A 24,958-nucleotide genomic window follows, 5' to 3' on the forward strand; every position below is an offset into this window, starting at 1 on the left:
AAATAATAAGGTCGGATACTTTTCTAATAGACCTCGTACGTACTGACAAACATTTTAGCAAGATTTTTTTTAACTGGAAAAAGAAAATATTCACTTTGCCACTATGAGGTGAAGTAAATTTTCCTTCCATGATTTTTCCTGATTAATTTACTCATACAGATTCTGTGGGTGATGGTTTTAGGCTCCCTTGTATATTCAATGATTCAACTGTTCACCTCATTTTGTTGATGTGGAATCAGTGCCCTATTTCTACCGCTCGGAAAACATCAGTTATGTGCACCTCAGCTGATGAAGCGTCAGCGACTCACCTCATTGGTTGAGAGAACTGAGTCCTCATCCAGACTGAGAACAGCATCAGTGAGGATGGTTCTGAGGGGATAAAAACGGCTGCTCATCGTCTGGAGAGAAAGAGAAAGAGAGAGAGAGAGAGAGAGAGAGAGAGAGAGAGAGAGAGAGAGAGAGAGAGACAGAAGGTCAAGTGATTTTCTTCAAAGTATCGAATAAATAAATGTATAAACGAATGACTCTATCCCGTCCCAGCGGCAATAGAGCTCAGCAGGGATCGAACACTTTTTCCAGGGCTGTGGTTCAATTCTTGACCCAAGACAATCAGCGACAAGATGAATCACGATCATAAAAAGGTCTACTGCATTTTCTGGAGTATAAATCAGACTTTTTTTTACTAGTTTGGGAGGACCTGCGACTTATATACTGAAAATTCACAAGTTTGTTATTAATAACAGTAATTATAATTACTGTTATACTGTAATTACAGTAATTATAGCTTTCACAAGAATCAAAGCAATAAACAAAATACACTCCAATAATAAAAGAGTAAATGCCAGTAATAAAAAAAATACACTGCACACATAATCATCTTCAACCACTTATCCACGATCAGGTCGCGGGGGGTTGGAGCCTATCCAAGCAGTTATAGGGCGTAAGGTGGGGTACACCCTGGACAGGACGCCAGTCTGTCACAGGGCCACATACAGACAAACAAACGCATTCATAGCTGCACGCACACTTACAGAAAATTTAAAGTTTCCTGTCGGAATCAATCCCACAGACTTCTTGTTGTGAACAGTGCTAACCGCTGAGTCACCGTACTGCCCGCATATATGTATTATTTTCATAATTAACTTAACTTGGATGTAAATTTTTATCGTTTTTGGATATTTGGAGACCTAGGTGGTTCACTCAATTAGAGGTATCTACAAAACATTTTAGTTTTTGATTTTTGGTTTTATGGAGCCTATCAAGAAATCAGAGTTTGAGATGACTGACTTAGATTTATTTATTTAGTTAGTTTAATTTAACTGGTTTTATTGAGCTTTATATTATTTTCATGTTACACAAATAGCTTAGTGTGCACAAAAGTGACAATTTTCAGTTAACATGTGCTTCCATCTCAACTTCATAAAGTCATACAATGCAAAATTACAAAGGAATTGAGCATAAACTGAAACAAATACAAATGATTGTCCCTTAATTTCCCTTAATGGCTTCAGATTCTCCATAAGAAACACATTAACCTGTAATAAATCACTGCTTGAAACCAACTCTCTTGGCAGATAATGTATTTTCTTTGGATGGATGATCTATAATAGACAGCCAATTTGGTTTGCTCAGCACAGAGAGGCTCTGACAGCCTACGTTCTGTGAATGAAAACTGTCACCAATGTGTAATTGGCTGTAATAAATTAGATACAGGCCTGATAATCGACTGCATTCTTCCTGAACTAATGGGTTAGATTGAATAAATGTAGCAGAATATTCACAATATCAAAGTTATGCACAAAATTAAATATGCTGAGCTTTCAGGCATGGTGATGTTGCAAGTGCAGTAAATTTCACAGCATCCTTCAGATCATCCTTCATGAACCTTGCTCAGGGTGTTGCACAGACCCGTTGTTTATTCTATCTCTTAGTAATATTTCTACTTTTTCTCCATCTTTCTTCTAATTTTTTTCTCTTTCCATAAATTTCCTATGACCCTAGTATTCATATTTTTATACAATTTACTTCATTTGTTAAATATGTATCACTGGAATGGACTTGAAAGAAAACTAGCAGTTTGAACGTGTTTTCCTTAATTGATATACACTATTTCTTTTTAAACTGATATGTAACGTAAACATGCATTATGTTTTATATGCAACAAGAACAATCAGAGAATTCTTGATGTCCGCCAATCCAGATCCAGATCCAGATCATCTCCAAAATTCAGTGGAGTCTTCCATGTCCTGATATCTATCTGTGGTGCAAATTTGGTGAGAATCCATGATGTAGTTTTGACGTAATCCTTCAAAGCCTATATAAAGTGAAATCTTGATCAAGAATCTGCATCCAGAGCACTGCCAAAATTTAATGGAGTCTTCCATGGTCTAATATCTATCTGTGGTGACAATTTAATCAAAATCCGTGCAGTAGTTTTGATGTAATCCTGCTAACAGTAATCCTTCAAAGCCTATATAAAGTCAAACTTGATCTAGAATCCGGATCCAGATCTGGATCACCTCCAAAAGTTAATGGAGTCTTTCTTGGTCTAATATCTATCTGTGGTGAAAATTTAATCAAAATCCGTGCAGTAGTTTTTACGTAATCTTGCTAAAAGACAGTCAGACAGACAAATAAATAAATACATAAATGCCAATGATTTTATTATGGCGGATGTAATAAAGTCAGAATGGTGGATTTTTTTAAAAGTCATGCCAAAAATGAAATCTCTCTCCTGATGATATCTGAAAACATGTTTAAAACAAGTGGCGTTTGAACTGACTAATATCACAAGATGATAGGCACCTGACAATTTTGACAAATCAACATCCAACATCATATATTAGTCCATTTCAATTCGATTCAATTCAATTTATTTATCAGGGCGCTTCACAAGGGTGAGGTCGAACCTTACCAACCCCTCTGAGCATGGACAAAAACTCCCTCAGGCCTTTTTTTTTGAGGAAGAAACCTCAAGCAGAACAGACTCACAGAGGTGACCCAAAATCAGATAATGGAAGTACAAGAAAAAAAATTTCAAACATGCCAAAGAAGAACAGAAAAAAATTCAGATTATAGTTCATTAGTAGATGTTGTCCAAAAATATTCCCAGATGGCATGAAGGTTCATTTGGAAATTGCCCAAGCTTCTTCTGCAGTAAAGTGGTGGACTGATAAAGGGGCGCTCTTGTCGCCATAACCATCCTCAAAAAATTCAATGACAGCACCCAAAACTGAGGAAGAGAGAGCAGCTGGGACTAACAGCACAGAAAATACTATTTCTCAGCTGCAAACCAACAGAATAGCAGACAGGATAGTAATGTGGTCACCAGCAGCAAGCCCTATGCTTCACTAACAGACGCAGAATTAAGACAGGATGAAAATGAAACCTGCTCTGTTGTTAGCACCAAAATTCAGAAGGAAAAAAATTGGTTCAGTACAACACTAATATGTTAGTCACACTCAAAAAACAAAAAACAAACAAAAAACAACAACAAAAAAACAACATTGGTGTTGTTGGTTTTTATGTTACATGAACGTAAGTCTAACATGTAGCTTCTATGATATAAAATCAAGTTTTATGAGTGAACACATTCAAATCATGTAGCTTTAACATAACATGCAACAACCTCAAATTTAACTTGCTCAGGGAACATAATAAAATGATGGAAAGTTTTTCCACCCAAGTAAAATGCATTAATGTAACCAAAAACAATTTTGCTGAGTAACCTAAACGTAAATTTGTTGGGTCAACCTGAAGAATTTGTGTTACTGTTACTGCTGAAAATGAATGGATTCCATTACTTCTGATTGCAGCCAGTCTGTTTTGGGTAAGCCTTGTTATGTGCCGACGCGGGTTGAGGAGCAGACCTGCGTCTGACTGAACCCAGCGCTAAATAACCAGAAAGTGGTTCCAGAAAAAACAAAACAATTTATTTTCCCCCTTTTGTGCAATACTCAGTGTACAAACAAAAAGTGCATTTATCTGGCGGAGTGAAGGACGGCGCGCTCTCCAGCGCCCAAAGGGATCGAAGCCCGGCGCTTTTGGACTCACGTTCACCGCCAAACACCCCCCAGGTGGACACGACAAACAGACTCTCTGATGTGTGCTGACAGCATGTGTCCCTCACCCGTCCTCCTTCACAGGCATGATGTGTCAAACCCAGGCGCGGTCCTCAGCATCTCACAAACGAACGTCACAAGGTCGAGTTCCCGGCAATTCTGCTCCAATCACACATGGATTAAATGCAGAACGCCATCTCATTATCTGCCTCAGCTGAAAGTCTTTAAGGTTGCACGTGAGCATCATCCACAGGTGCTGCATATCACACTGATGAGGGTGAAGGACTCTTCTGCCAGCACCTTCTCCACAGACAAAAAACCAGTTTGCATACCACCTGGAGAGCAAAGAAAAGAAAAGAACACCAAAATGTCCAGCCAAACCCCCCCAACACACAACAAGCCTGATCCTGTCAAATCTCAGACACTAAGCAAAGTAGGCCCTGATTGGTACTTGGATGGAATACCTCTTAGGACGACTACAGGTTGTGTGCTTGTTTCTCCATCTAAAACAGCCGTTACTTCAGGAAGGGCATCTGGCGCAAAAATGGTGCCAGTGTGGTTCTGTTGTGGCAACCCTGAACGTAACACAAGCAGCCAACAGACAAAAATTCTGTTGGTTCTGATTACAGTAAGAAAGTTCAATGAGAAAGATCAAAGGTCCAGATTCAAAAGCTTTGTCCAGATTTCTTTGATGGACATTATCAGATTGAATTAACAGACAGATATGACAAGCAGTGACAAACCCTAACCTCCTTGGCAAGGTTCAATGATGAAAAATCAGTAAGCAAGCTCCCAGATGACTGATCAGACTCAAAAGTCTGGTGGCCTGGAGGTAGAAGATTTGGGCTTGTGACCAGAGGAACCTCCGTTTGATTTCATTGCGCAAAGTACTGTCTGGATCTTTACTTGCCCAAGGCATGCAGTTGTGCACCTCGCAAAGCAGCACACTAACATCAGCGAGGCATCACTGCAAAGTGATCTGTGAATCTGCAGCAATTTGAAAAGCTTTCCAGAAATGCAGATCAATTTTTATGTAATTAGGTGCCAACTCAGCATCAAACATCAGCAATCAATGATAACTGATCAGGATCAAAGGTTAGCAATCAAGATCAAAGCTCATTGATCAGAATTCAAGCTCAGCTCTCTCATTTTCTCAAGTCCTGCAATCAGGGTATCCACTGATTCCACAAAGGTCACATCATCATCTGCCAATTCGAGGTCAGTAACTTTTTCCTTGCCAACAAATACACCTAAGTCGCTAGTTTTCACAACCCTACCCAACACCCAACACCCAGCGCATGTAAGGGCCCCTTCATACATAGTGCAAATAAGTACAAATCAGGACGACTCACAGCGGTGATGGGCAGGCGTGCACGATCACGTGCGATGGTGTCGTGCATGCGGGAACACAGTGTGGATTGCCAGCCAGAAAATTTACCAGTGAGCTCCCATTGCTGTCCTGTAAAAGGTGAGGGCGGGAAAATGCTTGATATCATGAAGGACATGGACGTATTTAAAAAAAATAAAACCACACACCATATAAAAACACCACATTTTATTGAATCCCTCTTATCAAGCAGGTAATACAAGTATGAGCCGTCTGTACCTCTGTAGATGGCGCATGGTCACAGATGTACAGTCATGAAATTACATGAATGATGAAGCAGTGTGCTCTTGTCATTGCTACATCTGCTGGCAGCATGCCCAGCCGGCCCTGCGCACATGTCCTGCCCCTTGTGGACGGTGCGCCAAAGGACAGATGCCGCATCATATGGAACAGAGCTCACGTGGGTGACCTGACATTCCACGGCGTGTGTGCACTTGCTGCAGCCCATTGCAACAGTGATATATGTTTTTATGTATGTCCATGTGATGACAGCAAGCAGACACATGCGTGTCACAGTGGGCAGTTGTTAGTTCATGTCCGTCCAAACACAGTACGTGTTCCCCAGCTGTGACGTCCACAGATCTCCACAGCCGCTCCTGTTGGTGGCCACACCCCCTGTCAGTTCAGTGCACACACCAACGTGTCACTGTGTCTGTTTGTAAAGCCACGCTCGTGTGGACACTTAGACAAATTTCACATCCAGCTCGACAGTGATTGTTTGTTGACTGTTGTCATGGTAATTATATAAATGGCCATACACTTTCTAATTGGCAAACGAGTGGTGTTAGATGTTCGTGTCTGTCACCTGGAATTTTGATAGGCTCTCAGAGCGCACACTGTCTTTCAGCCACTGGTGTGCGCAAATGGTTGTAGCAACAGGTGTACCAGGCATTGGAAACAGCTACGATTTTACACGTACTGCATGCGATTCCTGCTTCATGTGCATTTCATGTGCAATTTGACTACATTCGTACTATGTGTGAAGGGGCCCTTGAGGTCTGATTGCAGAAGAACTCCGACATTCCTTTTGGAATGTGTCCAGGTTTGACAATGTCTACAAGTCCTCCAGCCGTAGCAGATATGGTAGAGTTAGTATAAAGTATGATGAGCTGTAACAAATGTTTTTGAAGAAACATTTTTTTTTCAACAATATTCAGATTTCTAGTACTATGGATGCTATACGTGCCATTGTCAGAAGGTTTGTTGTGTCTCCCAGCACAGTCTCAAGAGCATAGAGGGGATTCCAGGAGACAGACAGTTCCTCTTAGAGCATGCAGGCAGTTCCTGGAGGAGGAAGAAATTGTTACAACTGTTATGTTTCGGTCCATCCGATGCCACCTCAGATGGTCCAGGAGTTAAGTTATGCCATGGTCCAGATCTGGGAAGAGATCCCCAGGACACCATCCGTTGTCTCATTAGGATCATGCCCCGGCATTGTAGGCAAACATACAAGCACATGGAGGCCATAAAAACTAATGAGTACCATTTTGAGTTGCTGCAGTGAAATCTTAGTAAAATGGACAACCCTGACGCATCATTTTTCAGTTTGCATCACCTTTCAGTTTACACTGAATAATATCACATCTTTGTGAAATTTAAATAGATATTACACAGCACAACTTGTAACGTATCCCACCACATGTCAATTTTAAGCTCAGAGCACCAGACTGACATGTACAGCATTGAAAAGTGATTGATGACGGTGAGCCATGTGGTCAACATGTCACGTGTCTGGGTGTGAAACTGATTTGTGGTTTTAGCAAGTAGGACCCTAAAACCAAGTTGTTTTTCTAGGATGCCATGTTTCAGAAACATGCATCATTTTCACTCTCAGTACCGCTTGCATGGACCTGTTGTCTGAGCTTCACTGAGTATATTAAAATGTGTCAAACAGCACCCTGTTATTTTAAATTGTGCTGAATATTAAGCCAGTTTCCATCACAATTTTTTTTTACCCCAATTTGCTTCCCAATTCCAAAATTGAGGAAACTGGACCTATTTATTACAATAGCACCTACACTGCAGTCTGTACTGTATTTCAATCTTAGCCTTGAATTGTAATTTGCTATAAACATAACTGAATGTTGAATTCCAGATTCAAACAGCAATTATTTATTTCAAGATGTATTAACAAAATAAGAAAAATACAGTAAAATATGCATATTATCCCCAGTCAGCACAAATCAGATCACTTTTGTGGATCACTATCCATCCTGAAGTCAAAACGTTTTTTGAACATGTTCAAAACCTTCCAGATTTGTCACAACATTCTACAAATCTACTAATATACTATAACAGAGTATGCATTTTCCTGCCCTGATTAAGTATCAAATTGTTTCTTGCACCAAAAAGGTGGGCTATTGGGTGTAACCCCCCCCCCCAAAAAAACAAAAAAAAAACAGAAGCCGGCTTTAGTCCATAAGGGTGGTGACACATGGTGATAAATTCACTTTATGCATTCAAATGCAGAGGATGTTGTCCACAGGGATTATCCAGTCAGACAAGGCTGCTATCCTTTCAGTTGAAAGTTGTAACTGATTGAGACAAAAGGACAAAGAAATATCAGCATTTCTTTGGATTCATACCAATCAGGTTTGAGCATGGCATTCAGGTCTGGTCTGGGTGTATGCAATGCCACCCATTGCCAAACCATGGAACTGCCCCACGTCCTGGATAAGCAACCACCCAGGCAGATCACGGGTCCATCCCTAGTTCTTGAAAATAGCTGTCTTGTTGGTCTTTTCCACCTGCTGGGGTCATCAACACTGAGGAGCCTGCATGCTGGATCATGCCCCCAAAAAACTTGCTGCATTGCCAAGTTGTCACAAATGATGTTTCTTCTCTTCTTGAATGGTGCAGGAAGGAGGAGTTAAATGGCAGCCACGTTAAATCGGAGCTGCACTCGAACGCCTGTGATGGTTCATCTTTCAGCAGGACAATGACCCTAATCACACAGCCAAGATATCAAAGGTGTGGCTTCAGGACAACTCTGTGAATGTCCTTGAGTGGCCCAGCCAGATCCCAGACCTGAATCCGATTGAACATCTCTGGAGAGACCTGAAAATGTCTGTGTACCAACGCTCCCCATCCAGCAGGTGTGGTGGCCAAATGGTTAATGCGCTTGGTTTCAGTGCAGAAGGTTCCGGGTTCAAATCCCACCCCTGCCATATTTCTCCATCTCAATGTGGAGTTGCGTCAGGAAGGGCATCCGGCGTAAAACCTATGCCAATTCAACATGCAGATCCATCTTGGATTTGCTGTGGCGACCCCGAGTGCAAACAAGGGAGCAGCCGAAGGGACTTACTTTGCAGGGGTGGTGGCCAAGTGGTTAATGCGCTTGGTTTCAGTTCAGAAGGTTCCGGGTTCAAATCCCACCCCTGCCACATTTCTCCATGTAATGTGGAGTTGCGTCAGGAAGGGCATCCGGCGTAAAACTTGTGCCAATTCAACATGCAGATCCACCTTGGATTTGCTGTGGCGACCCCAAGTGCAAACAAGGGAGCAGCCGAAGGGACTTACTTTTACCAACGCTCCCCATCCAACCTGATGGAGCTTGAGAGGTGCTGCAAAGAGGAATGGACCAAACTGCCCAAAGATAGGTGCACCAAGCTTGTGGAATCATATTCAAGAAAACTTGAGGCTGGAATTGCTGCCAAAGGTGCAGCAACAAAGTATTGAGCAAAGCTGGTGAATACTGCTGTACATGTGATGCCTTAGTTCTTTATTTTTAATAAATTTGCCAAAAATAAAACAAAACAAAACAACAAACAAAACAAAACATTTTTCATGTTGTCATTATGGGGTGTTGTGAGTAGAATTTTGAGGGAAAAAGGAAATTTTATCCATTTTGTAATAAGGCTGTAACATAAAATGTGGAAAAGTGAAGTGCTGTGAATACTTTCCAGATGCACCGTAAATTGAGGGAGTGTAATTGTTGTGGTAGAGTGTCTCTGCTCAAAATTACAGAGCAGATACACTAATAGCCACCAACAAATTAGTCTGCTGCTGTGTTCCATGGAGGCAAATGACATGCTTTGTGTTTGCGTTTGTGTAGCGTTATTATAGAGGGTACAAACACAGCGTGCCATTGGATGGAAAGAAACTGAAGAGCATCTGTCTGGGCTGTGTGACAATACACCACATGACTAATTACAGGACCGCCGTCTCACATACACACATGCATGCACACGCAAGCGCACACACATTTTATTGTCACCAGTGGAAACACTGTTCTTGCATTTTGAGGGAGAGACATTTACATGAAAACAAGCAGAAGCAATTAGACCACAAAGCGCGAGGAGTGCGCGCATTACAGAGGATGAGGTGATGTTATCACCAGAGCTCAGCGTCTTCAAGAGTGACACTACAAAGTGGAATTAATGAGGTAGAAAAGTGTGTGTGTGTGTGTGTGATGACGGAGACTGCTATAAGCAAACAGACAAACGAAAGGTTTATGAACTCTGCACGTTTTATGCACCCCTAAACATTATGCAGACAGCACAGTGCATTATTTCAAAATAAATAAATGAATAAATAAATAAATACACTAAAAAATGACTCATTGGATGAACTCAATTCAGTTAAGTGCAGGATTTCCATCTAACAAATATATGTAGCGCCAACTAAAAAAAGCACATACATGCAAGATAATTGATTTGATTTAGTTGGGACTACATATATTTATTAGATGGAAATCCAATCCAGTGAGCCAGTTTTTTGAGTGTACCAGGCTTGAAATCTTCAAATACTTCACTTCTTACTCAAATCAAATGTAATATATATATACATATATATATATAGGTGTATTTAAAAAAAGAAACAAATCAATTTTCACTACAGCATATATAAACGCAACACTTCTGGTTTTGCTCCCATTTTGTATGAGATGAACTCAAAGATCTCAAACTTTTTCCACATACACAATATCACCATTCCCTCAAATATTGTGCACAAACCAGTCGAAATCTGTGATAGTGAGCACTTCTCCTTTGCTGAGATAATCCATCCCACCTCACAGGTGTGCCATACCAAGATGCTGATTAGACACCATGATTAGTGCACAGGTGTGCCTTAGACTGTCCACAATAAAAGGCCACTCTGAAAGGTGCAGTTTTGTTTTATTGGGGGGGGGGGGATACCAGTCAGTATCTGGTGTGACCACCATTTGCCTCATGCAGTGCAACACATCTCCTTCGCATAGAGTTGAAGAGAACACCTCTCCAACGTGCCAAACGCCAGCGAATGTGAGCATTTGCCCACTCAAGTCGGTTACGACGACGAACTGGAGTCAGGTCGAGACCCCGATGAGGACGACAAGCATGCAGATGAGCTTCCCTGAGACGGTTTCTGACAGTTTGTGCAGAAATTCTTTGGTTATGCAAACCGATTGTTTCAGCAGCTGTCCGAGTGGCTGTCTCAGACGATCTTGGAGGTGAACATGCTGGATGTGGAGGTCCTGGGCTGGTGTGGTTACACGTGGTCTGCGGTTGTGAGGCTGGTTGGATGTACTGCCAAATTCTCTGAAACGCCTTTGGAGACGGCTTATGGTAGAGAAATGAACATTCGGTACACGAGCAACAGCTCTGGTTGACATTCCTGCTGTCAGCATGCCACTTGCACGCGCCCTCAAATCTTGCAACATCTGTGGCATTGTGCTGTGTGATAAAACTGCACCTTTCAGAGTGGCCTTTTATTGTGGGCAGTCTAAGGCACACCTGTGCACTAATCATGGTGTGTAATCAGCATCTTGATATGGCACACCTGTGAGGTGGGATGGATTATCTCAGCAAAGGAGAAGTGCTCACTATCACAGATTTAGACTGGTTTGTGAACAATATTTGAGGGAAATGGTGATATTGTGTATGTGGAAAAAGTTTTAGATCTTTGAGCTCATCTCATACAAAATGGGAGCAAAACCAAAAGTGTTGCATTTATATTTTTGTTGAGTATAGGTATTTACGCACCACCATAGGGGGCGCACTATTTGTTTTTGACTGAATTTTCCGAGGTTATTTCCAGCTCAAACTCCTTTGTAACCTGCAGTGTATTCAGAAACCTTGCGCCCCCCCGAAAAAAAACAAACCAAATCAGATATGTCAAAATAAGTTTGGATAATCAGAAACACCACACCACCACCTTCTGCATGCCCTCATCAACAACCAGAGGAGCCTCTTCAGCCACAGACTGCTCCTTCCCAAGTGCAGGACCAACAGACTGAAAAACTCCTTTGTCCCTCAGGCCATCAGACTGTACCACTGTAACGGGAAGACAGAGGACGGGAAAGAGAGGAACAGTAGTAGCCAGTAATCCAGTATTGATCAGGATGTCTGGAATGTTTATATTTATATTAGCAAACTTTTTTTAACTTTCAACTTCAACTTTACAATGTTGCTGGAAGCTCAATTTCCCTGAGGGAATCTTCTCAAGGGATCAACAAAGTTCTTTCTAATCTTCTAATGTGATATCAAACAAAGCACTAAAACATACATATACCCACTGATTTTAGCTCTGTGTTCACACACAGCAGTCATGTAGAATACCATTCTGCTGTCTGGCACTGCTCCAGTTCAACACATCTTTTTTTCAGAGTGGACGGCTTGATGTTTTGTGCACCTGCATGGAGCGTGATTAAGAGGAAGATCCCTGAACTTTTACCAGAAAGACTCCTGTGACTTTCAGGCAAACTGGGCAGAGAGGTTTTTTTTTTAATCTAACACAGTGGAGCCAAAAAACAAAACAAAACAAAAAACCTAATCTGTGAGATCAGATTGGACAGATGGTTGGTTCTTGCTGAAGGTGAGTACTTTTTGATCACCAAACATTATAACCCTGTATTTACCTGTTTGTTGTTGTCATAGAAACAAATCCCATGTGTAGCCTTTTTTGTCAAATTATAAACCACTGTGATGAAACTTTTGTGCTTCAGTGCTTTTCTGCCAGAAAAAAGTGGTATATGGACGCGGAGCCTTAATTTCCCCTTTACTGTTGTTTTTAGTTGTGTTCTAGTTTGGTTGTCAGTGGTGGCTGTTTAAATGCATTTGGGAAAGTGTGTCCAAATGTTTGATTGGTATTGTATGACAAAAACTTACATGACGTGACAAAGTCACATCATTTTGTACTTGGCTGACCTCCAACAGTTCCACCAAATTTGGTCCAAATGGGATCAAATGTCATACAGGAGAAAAAAGGATCGAAAACAATACCCGCATGTCAATCAAAGTTTAAAAAGTAATAATGGAAAAATACAAAATATTAATATGACTGCTTTCTACTGTACTGTATGTTCTAGAATCTGACAGGTTGATTTTATGGATACTAATGATATGTATACTAATGATGTCTTTCTCCAACCTCTCTGGACTCAGTGTCCACATTTATGTCAAAATTTGTTCATTGCATTCTGTTGGCATTTGTGCTGCAGATCGAAGGCCCGCATCATCCATTCCACATATATGGATTAACACCAGTGGGATGTGGAATAGTTACATTCTGCTTGTCTACTTGGAGCCTGCTAATAAGAGCTCAGTCAAGTTCCTCCTCCTAATTTCCACATGTAGTATCAAGCATCAGGTTCTGCTGAAAAGTTTCCAGCATTCCTTTGCTATAAAAAAGTTTTCCCTCTTTTCTCAAAGGCTACATAAAAGCTGAATTCATATGCGCAGGCATATGAAGGTAGAATATTGTCCAATAATGCTGCAAATGAGAACAATTCTAACAAAGTCACGCTGTCATCTCGACGATAATCAAAGCTAATATCACGTTGGTCTCGCCACCGAGCTCAATTTAAACTTGAAACATCACAACATTAAACAACATACAGTGCACCCAGAAAGTATTCACAGAGCATCACCTCGTCCACATTTTGTTATGTTACAGCCTTATTCCAAAATGGAGTAAATTCATTTTTCCCTCAAAATTCTACTCACAACACCCCATAATGACAACATGAAAAAAGCTGTGTTCCCTTTTTTGACATTTTATGTGGAAAAAGGGAAGTGCTTTCCAGCTGCACTGTAATAAAAAAGACTGGTATGTTGTACAATAACCATAATCAATCAATCAATCAATCAATCAATCAATCAATCAATCAATCAATCAATCAATCAATCAATCAATCAATCAACTTTTTTCTTATATAGCGCCAAATCACAACAAACAGTTGCCCCAAGGCGCTCTATATTGTAAGGCAAGGCCATACAATAATTATGAAAAACCCAACGGTCAAAATGACCCCCTATGAGCAAGCACTTGGCTTACAGTGGAAGGAAAAACTCCCTTTTAACAGGAAGAAACCTCCAGCAGAACCAGGCTCAGGGAGGGGCAGTCTTCTGCTGAGACTGGTTGGGGCTGAGGGAAAGAACCAGGAAAAAGACATGCTGTGAAGGGGGGGCAGAGATCGATCACTAATGATTAAATGCAGAGTGATGCATACGGAGCAAAAGAGAAAGAAACAGTGCATCATGGGAACCCCCCCCACAGTCTACGTCTAAGCAGCATAACCAAGGGATGGTCCAGGGTCACCTGATCCAGCCCTAACTATAAGCCTTAGCGAAAAGGAAAGTTTTAAGCCTAATCTTAAAAGTAGAGAGGGGATCTGTCTCCCTGATCTGAATTGGGAGCTGGTTCCAGAGGAGAGGAGTCTGAAAGCTGAAGGCTCTGCCTCCCATTCTACTCTTACAACCCTAGGAACTACAAGTAAGCCTGCAGTCTGAGAGCGAAGCGCTCTAATGGGGTAATATGGTACTACGAGGTCCCTAAGATAAGATGGGACCTGATTATCAAAACCTTATAAGTAAGAAGAAGAATTTTAAATTCTATTCTAGAATTAAAAGGAAGCCAATGAGAGAGGCCAATATGGGTGAGATATGCTCTCTCCTTCTAGTCCCCCGTCAGTACTCAGTACTGCAGCATTCTGAACCAACTGAAGGCTTTTTAGGGAACTTTTAGGACAACTGATAATAATGAATTACAATAGTCCAGCCTAGAGGAAATAAATGCATGAATTAATTTTTCAGCATCACTCTGAGACAAGACCTTTCTGATTTAGAGATATTGCGTAAATGCAAAAAGGCAGTCCTACATATTTGTTTAATATGCGCTTTGAATGACATATCCTGATCAAAAATGACTCCAAGATTTCTCACAGTATTACTAGAGATCAGGGAAATGCCATCCAGAGTAACGATCTGGTTAGACACCAGGCTTCTAAGATTTGTGGGGCCAAGTACAATAACTTCAGTTTTATCTGAGTTTAAAAGCAGGAATTAGAGGTCATCCATGTCTTTATGTCTGTAAGACAATCCTGCAGTTTAGCTAATTGGTGTGTATCCTCTGGCTTCATGGATAGATAAAGCTGGGTATCATCTGCGTAACAATGAAAATTTAAGCATATGACTGCATATGTCTTCATTATGTGTACCAGTTAACTTTATTAAAGTGATTTGACCTGAAAAAGACATTGATTGTCACTGTGTTACACCAAATAGAATGAGTCACCTTTAGAAGAAAATTTAACATGAAAAATTCAGACTCAGTGTCATCAGCATATTCTAAAGAGTCTATGATGGACATCAACTTCAAGCGGAATGTCTGATTGTTTTCTGACACACCATTTGTTGCCAGCCTCTGCACACACTGTATTGTATGCACAATTTCATCTTCTTGATGCTTGAAGGCTTCCAAAAACAGAACATCAATGGCGCAGTAGCTCATCCTCGCCCATGAGGTCTTCAACAGTCATAAAATGAATCTAACTACATTACTGTCATATTAAAGAAAATCACACTAAATTACAACGAAGTATGGAGATCAGAACTGAGGAAGGAGATACAGCTTTGCTGAAAATAAAGTTGTAGACAATTTGCTTACATGAAAATCAACAAACACACTTTCCTGAAAAGGGGGTTCTACCAAAAATATTAATTAGAACTGAAATCTAGAGAGAACTGAGGGAGGATATACTTTTTTCTGAATCAGCTTATTTATGAGTTTCAACCAGCTAAAACCAATGATGGTGAACCTCTACACTGCCATCATTGAGTCCATCATCTCCTCTTCCATCACTGTCTGGTACGCTGCTGCCACGGCTAAGGACAGGAGCAGACTGCAGTGTGTCATCCACGCAGCCGAGAAGGTGCTTGACTGCAATCTGCCATCCCTACAGGACCTGTACACCTCCAGGCCTCTGAGGCGAGCAGGGATGACAGTGGCCAATCCCTCTCACCCAGGACACAAACTTTTTGTCACCCCCCTTTGGCACACGGCTGAAATTGGCTGCATCAGGACTGAAATCTCAAGACACAAAAACAGCTTCTTTCTATCCACAGCTAGACTGCCCCTCCTCACTCCCACAAAGTACACATTGGTCATCCCTGCACTGAAAGGTACTCTACATCTGCATATGTTTGCACAGCCCCATTCCTCTTGTTGTTATATTTATTGACAGTGAACATAGTTTTGCCAATTTGTCTATTTGACTTTACTTCTTACAGAAGTATTGTTCCTTTTCTTTTTATTGCTGTTTATGCACCAGTGACACCAGATCATATTTCTTGTTTATGAGAACTTACTTGGCAATAAATTCAGTTCTGACTGTTTGTGAAAATTTCATACAATGACCAAGTTTTGTGCACAGTAGTTAGTACTTTTATATAAAACAATGAGAACTGAAATCTGTTGAAAACTGAGGGAGGAGATACAACTGTTCTTAACTGTGGATGGACTGACAGATGACTTTAGGCAACACCTCATCTGGGCTTTGGTCCAGGATGGGCTAAAAATCCTTGGTTTGTTAGGTTGTGTGTCTCATGTTGTGTTGCAAGTCATGGCAATCAAGTCAAGTGCAATTATCGCAGCTAGATATCGCACCTGTTCTTTTTTCATCTGTTCTAGTTTCACTGTCTTGTCAATAACCTGTTACACATATTTTCACAATAGAATAGTGTCACAATAGAAAACAGAAGGATTTTTTAAAACTTCTTCTTGCCATAGTTTCCCAGGACACTGCAAAATCAACGAATTAGAAGCACATCGATAAAATCTCAGCAAGACAAACCCTTGATTTTTCAAGAAATTTAATTTAAAGCCAAATGATGCGTTAAGTTCCAGTGATACTTAATCACCGTTTGCTGTTGTTTCATTTGTAAGTAAATAATATGTACAAGACTCGGAACATCTGGCGTTCACAAGGATCAATGCTTAGCCCATTGTTAACTGGACAAAAGCAATTAACTGCCGAGCTGTTTCATGACAAGTCAGCAGATAAAAGGGCTGGAGCCGATTTCACTCTACACAGTATCCCTTGGAGTTCAGTTAAATCAATCAATACAGCAAACCTGCACAGAGTCAGTGAGAGCTGACGGTCCATTAAGGAGCCATCAACACACCCATGACAACACCGAAGGAGCTACAAGCTTCAGTGGCTGCGACTGGAGACGCAGTGCAAAAAACACCTTTTGCCTGTTGCTTCACCAGTCACAGCTTTATGGTGGAGTGGCAAAAAAGAAAAGGAAAGTCGCTTTTGACATGTCAAATGTAGGGTAGAGTTTGCAGCATGTCTTCTGGGAAATTCTGTCACATTTCATACATTTATTTTGTGCCATTTTTGGGTCCATTTCAAATAAACTTGTATTAGTTATTTTATTAATGTAATCAGTTTGAGAAAATATACACCAATCCAGGAAACTGCCCACAAATCAATTACTTACTGATTACTTTTGGTTTTTGATAACAGACTATGCACAAGCTTAAGTGTATTTCCATAAATCCTACATCACTTGTTGTGGATGTAATTATTCTAATTAAAGATGAAAATCCAGAATATTCACTAGACTGTAATAGTATAAAACATGGACAGTAAAAAGGCAGATGAATGAGTGGAATATTATATTTATCAGCTTCATTCATTTATTTTCTGACACTTATCAGAAAACAACAGACTAAAGGCACCTTGACACTTGCACAACTCAATCGCCGCACTGGTGCACATTCTTGCATGCCAATGACTAATTTGTTGTAAAACTGTTGTAAACTGTGCACAACTAAGTGTAGTGCACAAATAAAATTTCTGGCAACAAATGAGTTTTGGTGCCACTTGCGTGAACTAATCATGAACGTTGCACAACCTTACAAAAGCACTGCCTGTCATGAGGACAACACATTGAACGATTATGACAAGGTGTTACAGCTATGATAAACATACTTTACAGATACATTATCTAAACTCATGACAAAGAATGAAAATGCAACCGTTTTACAAATCCTTTGCAATATATATTAAAAATAATTAACTTTGACACAAGATTCCAAATGTGACCTCCTTTACACGACGAGCACGAGACAACCTGCAGCTATAGATAATTTCTCTGTGATTCTGGGAGCAATGACAGATGGTTTCATCAGGCAAGTTCTGAGAGCAAACGCATCATCGGCTACGAAATTATTATTTTATATAACGTGGTGTCAAACAGTGCAAAGTGGGACACATTGGCGAACTGCGTGGCAGTGTGGGGTTCAATTCCAATTCTAGTCCAACTTTTACAATGAATACTTCACTAGTTTTGAGTTTTGGACAGACGGTTGGTTCTTGCTGAAGGTGAGTACTTTTTGATCACCAAACCTTATAACCGTCTCTCTTTAGCTGTTTGTTGTTGTCATAAATCCCATGTGTAGCCTTTTATGTCAAATAGACACAGCAGAAATCATTACCTCCTTGACAAAGACAAAAAAAGTTACAAAATAATAGTACATATATTGTGATTAATTAACTCTGACTTTAAAGACCAGAGAAAATATACTTTAATCACACACCAGCCAACAGCTATTTTCTATGAAAAGATGTGGCACAGTGGTGTCCTGTGCACAGAATCAAGCAACACTCCCACTGTGTGTGTTGTAATCTGAGATTTTCCATTCCTTGTTCAATAGTCAGACCAGCTCTGTGTAGATATCATTGTAAAGTGCTTTGAGCATTTACAATAGATGGAAAAGCTGTATAGAAGTGCAGTACATTGACCATTTTCCTCTTTCATACCCAGACACTGCCCATTTCTCAAGTGCACCTCAGTTGTACTAAATGTTGAACAAATTGCAACATTTACTATTTATCAAATGTCTTGTGCCTACATAAGGTTTGACTGTGTGAGATAATCAGACAAAAGCTCCTCACTGCAAGTCAGTGTTGTCTTCTTTTGTATTTTATCCCACATTCAAGTGGTGTCAAAGGGCCCGACGTGCTCTAAAGTTGAATAGTTTGAGGGATTCAATGTCTTTTTCTGTCATACTTTACATGAACTGCAATCAGGGACTGAAACCAACAACACTTCAGTTAATTAACAACCAGCTCTACCAGCTGAACTATAGTCATTCCTACATCACATATAAACAGTCACATACCCATGAAGACATTTAAAAGGCCAGCAGGCTTTACCTTAGTCTGTCCTTCGATGACATAGAGAGGCACGCTGGTGGAGGGCCACTTGTTCCTCGGAGGTAAAGCTTTGTTGCAGTTCCATAAGACCACAATCTGTATATACAAATAAAGTATAACATCATCATTGTCATAATGCATCATCTTCAGATTCATTACAATAATTCAAGATATACATTATTGCGTAACCTGCAATAGGACATACATCGTCATTGTCTTAATGCACCTATTGGTTGGTGCATGCCCTGTGACAGACTGATGTCCTTTTAAGGGTGTACCCTGCCTCATATCCTATGACTGCTGGGACAGGCTCCAGTCCCCCATGACCTTTATTTGAAGTAGGCAGGTATAGACAATAGATGGATGCTGGTGCATAGCTAGTTAGTGCTAAAGCCCCAGTCACACGGCACTGATGAAGGACAACAAAGCCCAAAAGAAACAAAAAATCTGGACTTTCGTCAACTTTCAGAGGCATCGTTTCACCCTTCGTCCTGCAGATGGCGCTTCGTTACAATTTTCAAACGGTTGAAAAAATTTGAGGCGAATATCGCCAACAACCTCAAATTGTGCCATATTTCATTTTGTTTTTGTTCTTGATGGTTTTCTTATCATTTGCTTAGTTTTCGTAACGTCAGCGTTTCATTTGACTTTCCACCACGCATTCAACCTCCCAAGTCCGACGCATTGAACGAACGCGCGATATCTGAAGGAATCACAACGGAAGCGTCAGACAATGAAGCATGCCTGTGTATCGCTAATGAATCGTTCATGTTTGGTACGAAAAAGCAACATTTTCATATAGAAACAATAGCGGTAAGGACGTTCCATCAACTACTTTTATTGATGCACGTTTCAACAGGTTGTGGCTGGCCTGTGTGTGCGTGCCTTTGAAAGTAGCCTTCATCTGACACGGACAGTTTCCCATGGCTGATGGAGAACTCAGAATGTGAAGACAAATGAAACTTGTTGTTGTGAAGACAAACACAATGTCTCACCTGTTGTCAAGATAAACAAAACTTTGCACCTGCAAGTACTGTGGAAATAAGGACAAGGCTGGCTGCACTCGGTTGTATACCCACTCTCGGTCATGTCATCGTGAAAGTTTCATTTAGATTTCGTTTAAGGCATTCGCTTCGTTGTTCTTTCATTAGCTTTGGTTTTGTTTTCTTCCTTTCGTTTCGTGATGGGAAAAGTGCAGGTTCTTTCATCCACATTTTCACAACATTTTTTGACTTTTGGACATTTAACCTTCATTCAGCTATCACCGCATGCCATGGCCAGGGCATAAGCATCTTTCACAGTTGCGCTACAACTCTTAACTTGTCAGATAAGTGCTTGTCCTAAGTGTTTCCATTGCAGTTTGTGAATCCTGAAAATCCACCTTGATTGAAAAAAAAATACAAACAAATAAATAAAAATTGTGATATTTGAGGTGGGATTTTTACATTTTTGAATCTCTAGTGTATTTTCAATTTGCTACGTCAAATCATTATTACGGGAGCTACGACCACTACCTTTGCATCCCCCCCTCCCAGGACTAAACCAAACCAACTTTTTTAGGTTCCTTAGATAACCCCAAAACACAATCAGGATGTTCCCAAAAATAAAAACTGTCCTCAAGCCAGTAATCTAAGATGGTGTCCAAGATGGCTGCCAAAATAGGGTTTTTCCACTAAAACACCTTTAAACAACATATAAACAACTTGAATATCACATAGATCAATGGAAGACCATCGCAGGTCACAGCAAACTCATTTGTGCCTAAACTAAATTCATTCATGGGTTTAAGATTCAAAATGGTGTCAAAAATGGCCGCCAAAATGTGTTTTTTTTTCAGCAATATGCATTATTTCAAGGACACATGTTTAAATAATAAGATAGCCCAACAAAAAATCTATTTTGGCAGCCAGCTTGGATGCCATCTTGGATAACTGGCTTGAGGCCAGTTTCTATTTTTGGGAACATCCTGATTGTGTTCTGGGGTCATCTTAGAAACCTAAAATGGTTTGCTTTAGTCCTGGGGTTGCAAAGGTAGTGGTCGTAGCTCCCCTAGTTCATGTAATTTGGAGGGCAATGAAAACCGTCTAGTGAGATGTGAACACACTTTTTTGAATCCTACCTGTGCACAAAATTTGGACTTGGCTACGGCGATGATGAGCTTCACCACAGGGGAGGTCTGTGACTGCAGAGGAGCAACCACATGGATAACCGCTGTGAACTGCTGGGATGGAACTTTACCTGCACACACATTTTGGAGACACTTGTCACTGTGAACTGTATTTTGGTTTGAGCCCGAACTGTGCAGCTGTAGCTCACAGAGTCTCTCCATGCATAAGTGGACACGAAGTGCTCTATGCTGCACCCTTCATCCATCTTTCTGACAGCATATGTACTCCCAGCTCACATGGCTGAACATGGCTAAACATTCTAATGCAAGCTTGACCAGTTAGCTTTGTGTTTCATGTAGTGAACTATGAGAGATGATCAGGCTATAAGGTGTATTTTTCTGCAGCCACACAATAAACCAGCTCATGTTAGTGCCACTGCATCTACGTTCATGCAACAGCGAGAAAACAGAAGAAAAACAGAAGTCACAAGGTGTAGCTGAGAAAATAATTATTTTTATTTGATTTTCCTCCCACATTTAAAGACATGCAGGTTAGGCTAAAGAGAATTACTGCCTCTGACAACTTATTCCCTGAGTTCAATGCGTGTAATGAGTGAGTGTAAATGAGTGTAAACAAGCATTTGCGGCAACTTGTTTGCAACATTGCATCATTATGGAGGTGAGTTCAAACAAAATATGTATTTAGGTGTTTAATTAAGATAATCGTGAGTCTTTAATGTGAGTTTTATAAAAAAAAGCATGTTGCTATTAGGGTTGCGTGTCATGAACTGGCTCTTTTCAGGTATCCTTAAGAAATGATTCAATCCACCGACATCAATAGCCTTTTTTCTTAATGATTCCCTTATCGGTTCTTCAGAGTGGCCGTTATTTTTGGGGTGTTTGTCAGGAAAATGATCATTTCTCTACACTGATTACAGACCCTGCAGCGAGTCTGTGTAATCAACTGTTTCTGCAGCGTGGCTTTGCTTTGAACCTTGAACCAGTGAAGTAGTACTTCAATCTTCAATCTGCTGCTTTGTTGGTCCTTTTTTTATTTCCCTTTATCTTAATTTTTCCCCGCTAAAACCCTAAAGAGCCTATGTCTGTGAGTAATATTTACATTTTTTTTAGTTAAACAGACCTGTTATGGTCTTCTGAAACAGATGACAGATGTATCTTATAACTTAGAAATGGGACATGTTAGCATGCCTATGGCATTTTCAATGTTAAAGTTAGCATTAAGCTGAGCCATTATCAAGCCTCCCTCCCCAGCGCGCAAAGGATTCTGAGATACTCTAAAATTGTGAATAGACTCAGGAGCAACTTGGAGAAGAGAAAGTCATGACGGACAGTGTGCTAACGGCTAACAGAGAGCATCATGGAGTCACGAGGAGCAAGCAGGCTGCCTCGACTCATGGTCAATGGAGATAAATCCAAGTATGACCTGTGGGAGACTAAAGTGCTGGGACACTTGCATTTATTGGGGTTAAAGACTACAGTTCTAAGAGAACCCAACAGCCAAGATGAGGTAGCGGCAGATGATAACAACAACACTGATGTGTATGCAGAGCTGATCCAACTCTGGAGTGAGGAAAGTCACAGATGAGAGCGGCAACAGATCAGCAGCGGAATATACCTTCAAGATCAAAGACACAGGCATCGGAATTCAGCAGCAGCCAGCACATAGCATCAAAGGAAGGGCTTGATGGTTGCCACTGGAGCTACTTCCCATATCATTACGATATAGCCAAGTTCAAAAGTTTTGATGACATGCTCAAGCGTGTTGGCGGACGGCACCCAGTGCAGTCAACGTATAAGGGGAATGCAGAGGTGTTCATGTTGGACAATACGGGACAACGCCACAGCGCAACACTGAGAGACGCGTTTTTTTATACTGTCTTACTCCCAAGACATCTTTTCGGTGAGGTCAGCTACTGCTTTTGGTGCAACGGTCACATTTAAACAAGGACAGGACATGTTGACACACAACATAGGTAGGTTTAACATTCATGTCTACGGTAAATTGTATTATTTGCACACTGAGATTGAGGATAGTGATAAGTGTAATGCTTGTCATGACATGCAGATGTGGCATGAAATGTTAGGCCACTGCAACTATGAGGATGTGCTAAGATTACAAAACACGGTTAACGGTATGCAGATTAAGGGGAAGGCTATTAAGCCTGACCAAGAGTGTGAGGTAAGTATTCAGGTGAAAGTTTAAACCCAAAGTAGAGAACCTGATACAACAGCAGAGACTCCCTTACAGATGGTGCACACAGACCATACCATACCATACCATACCATACCATACCAGACCATACCATACCAACTTTATTTATAAAGCACCTCAAAACAGCTGACACAAGGTGCTATACACTACAAGCATAATACAAATGAATACACAATAAAATAAAAAAGAACCACCAATATACAATTAAAAAAATGTTCAAACTAAGCCTTGTTGGTGTCAAAAGGCAAGAAAAAATGATAAGTTTTTAAACAAACTTTAAAAATGACCAATGAGGGTGCCTCCCTAACACCCAGAGGTGTGTGATGACACTGAGAAGATCCAAAAATGCAAACTTTTTAAATTTGTGAATGTAGAAAAGCAAACACAGACAGTCAAGACAGAACATCACGCTGATGAAGTCAGAGTGAGACATCCTACGGCTGACATAGTCACACAGGAAGTCCTTGAGAGCATCGAGAAGACTCAGGAGCCAAGGGTGAGAAACAGGTGGTACATCTGAGGAGTGTGACTGAGAAAATTCAAGTTGGAGAAGTAATGAACCTGTGGGATGGAGGTAACTTATAAGAGAGAGGAGAAAACCAGTAGTGCAGCAGATAACAGAATATTTGCAGAGGAATCCTTCAAATCTGGTTACAAGCACCAAAATTTGACTATGTATACCTTTTGGTACATATTTTAGAAAAATAACATTAGCCATTTGAATTTTCAATAGGGGGCCAAGTAGGGGTCAATTGAAGGACTGCATAGGGGTAAAAAAAAATGTTCCAATCATATTGAAAGCTATACCACATTATGTGCCTGATCACAAAGATTCCAAAAAGGTATAGTTTGGACTATCTGTGACTGAATGTTCTGGAGTTATGGGGTAAAAACAGCAAGAATGGTGATAAAGGTCAGTTTCAGTTTGTACAGGGGTCAAAAGTTAAAGTTGCTCCAATTATGGTAAAACATGATGCAAATTATGAAGGTATTTTTTAACAAAATTACAAAGAATAAAGTTGCGTGTGCCTCATTAAAGATCAATAGAAAAGAGCGTTCAGAAGCGGAACATGGGAGTGGTAATATAGCGGCCAGTTGGCTTCAAAAATACTGGCCAATGAGCGATCCAGTGTGCCATCCCCTCATTACCCCATCCCCGTAGAGACAGTGCCTGCTCCCAGACCACCAATAACCAGCAAAAATCTATTTAAGCATAAAAATTCAAAAAGAAAAAATAATATAGCACCTTCAACAGCACCAGAGACTAAAACAGTTAAATGTGGTCTATTAAACATTAGGTCTCTCTCTTCTAAGTCCCTGTTAGTAAATGATATAATAATTGATCAACATATTGATTTATTGTGCCTTACAGAAACCTGGTTACAGCAGGATGAATATGTTAGTTTAAATGAGTCAACGCCCCCGAGTCACACTAACTGCCAGAACGCTCGTAGCACGGGCCGGGGCGGAGGATTAGCAGCAATCTTCCACTCCAGCTTATTAATTAATCAAAAACCCAGACAGAGCTTTAATTCATTTGAAAGCTTGACTCTTAGTCTTGTCCATCCAAATTGGAAGTCCCAAAAACCAGTTTTATTTGTTGTTATCTATTGTCCACCTGGTCGTTACTGTGAGTTTCTCTGTGAATTTTCAGACCTTTTGTCTGACTTAGTGCTTAGCTCAGATAAGATAATTATAGTGGGCGATTTTAACATCCACACAGATGCTGAGAATGACAGCCTCA

General features: G+C 40.6%; 1 protein-coding gene across 1 annotated transcript in view; it reads right to left on the reverse strand.

The window, feature by feature from the left end:
- Positions 1 to 24,958, reverse strand: part of LOC117502538 (exostosin-1) — an 851,279-nt gene that overhangs the window by 58,600 nt on the left and 767,721 nt on the right. Inside the window, exons 8-10 of the mRNA XM_034161580.1 lie at positions 20,994 to 21,112; positions 18,875 to 18,970; positions 309 to 398 (exon numbers count right to left, since the gene is read on the reverse strand). Of these exons, the coding sequence (XP_034017471.1) occupies positions 309 to 398; positions 18,875 to 18,970; positions 20,994 to 21,112 (305 nt within the window). The remainder of the gene's footprint in view (positions 1 to 308; positions 399 to 18,874; positions 18,971 to 20,993; positions 21,113 to 24,958) is intronic.

The sequence above is a fragment of the Thalassophryne amazonica genome, chromosome 21 (assembly GCF_902500255.1).
Source record: "Thalassophryne amazonica chromosome 21, fThaAma1.1, whole genome shotgun sequence".
In the NCBI taxonomy this organism is placed as follows: domain Eukaryota; kingdom Metazoa; phylum Chordata; class Actinopteri; order Batrachoidiformes; family Batrachoididae; genus Thalassophryne; species Thalassophryne amazonica.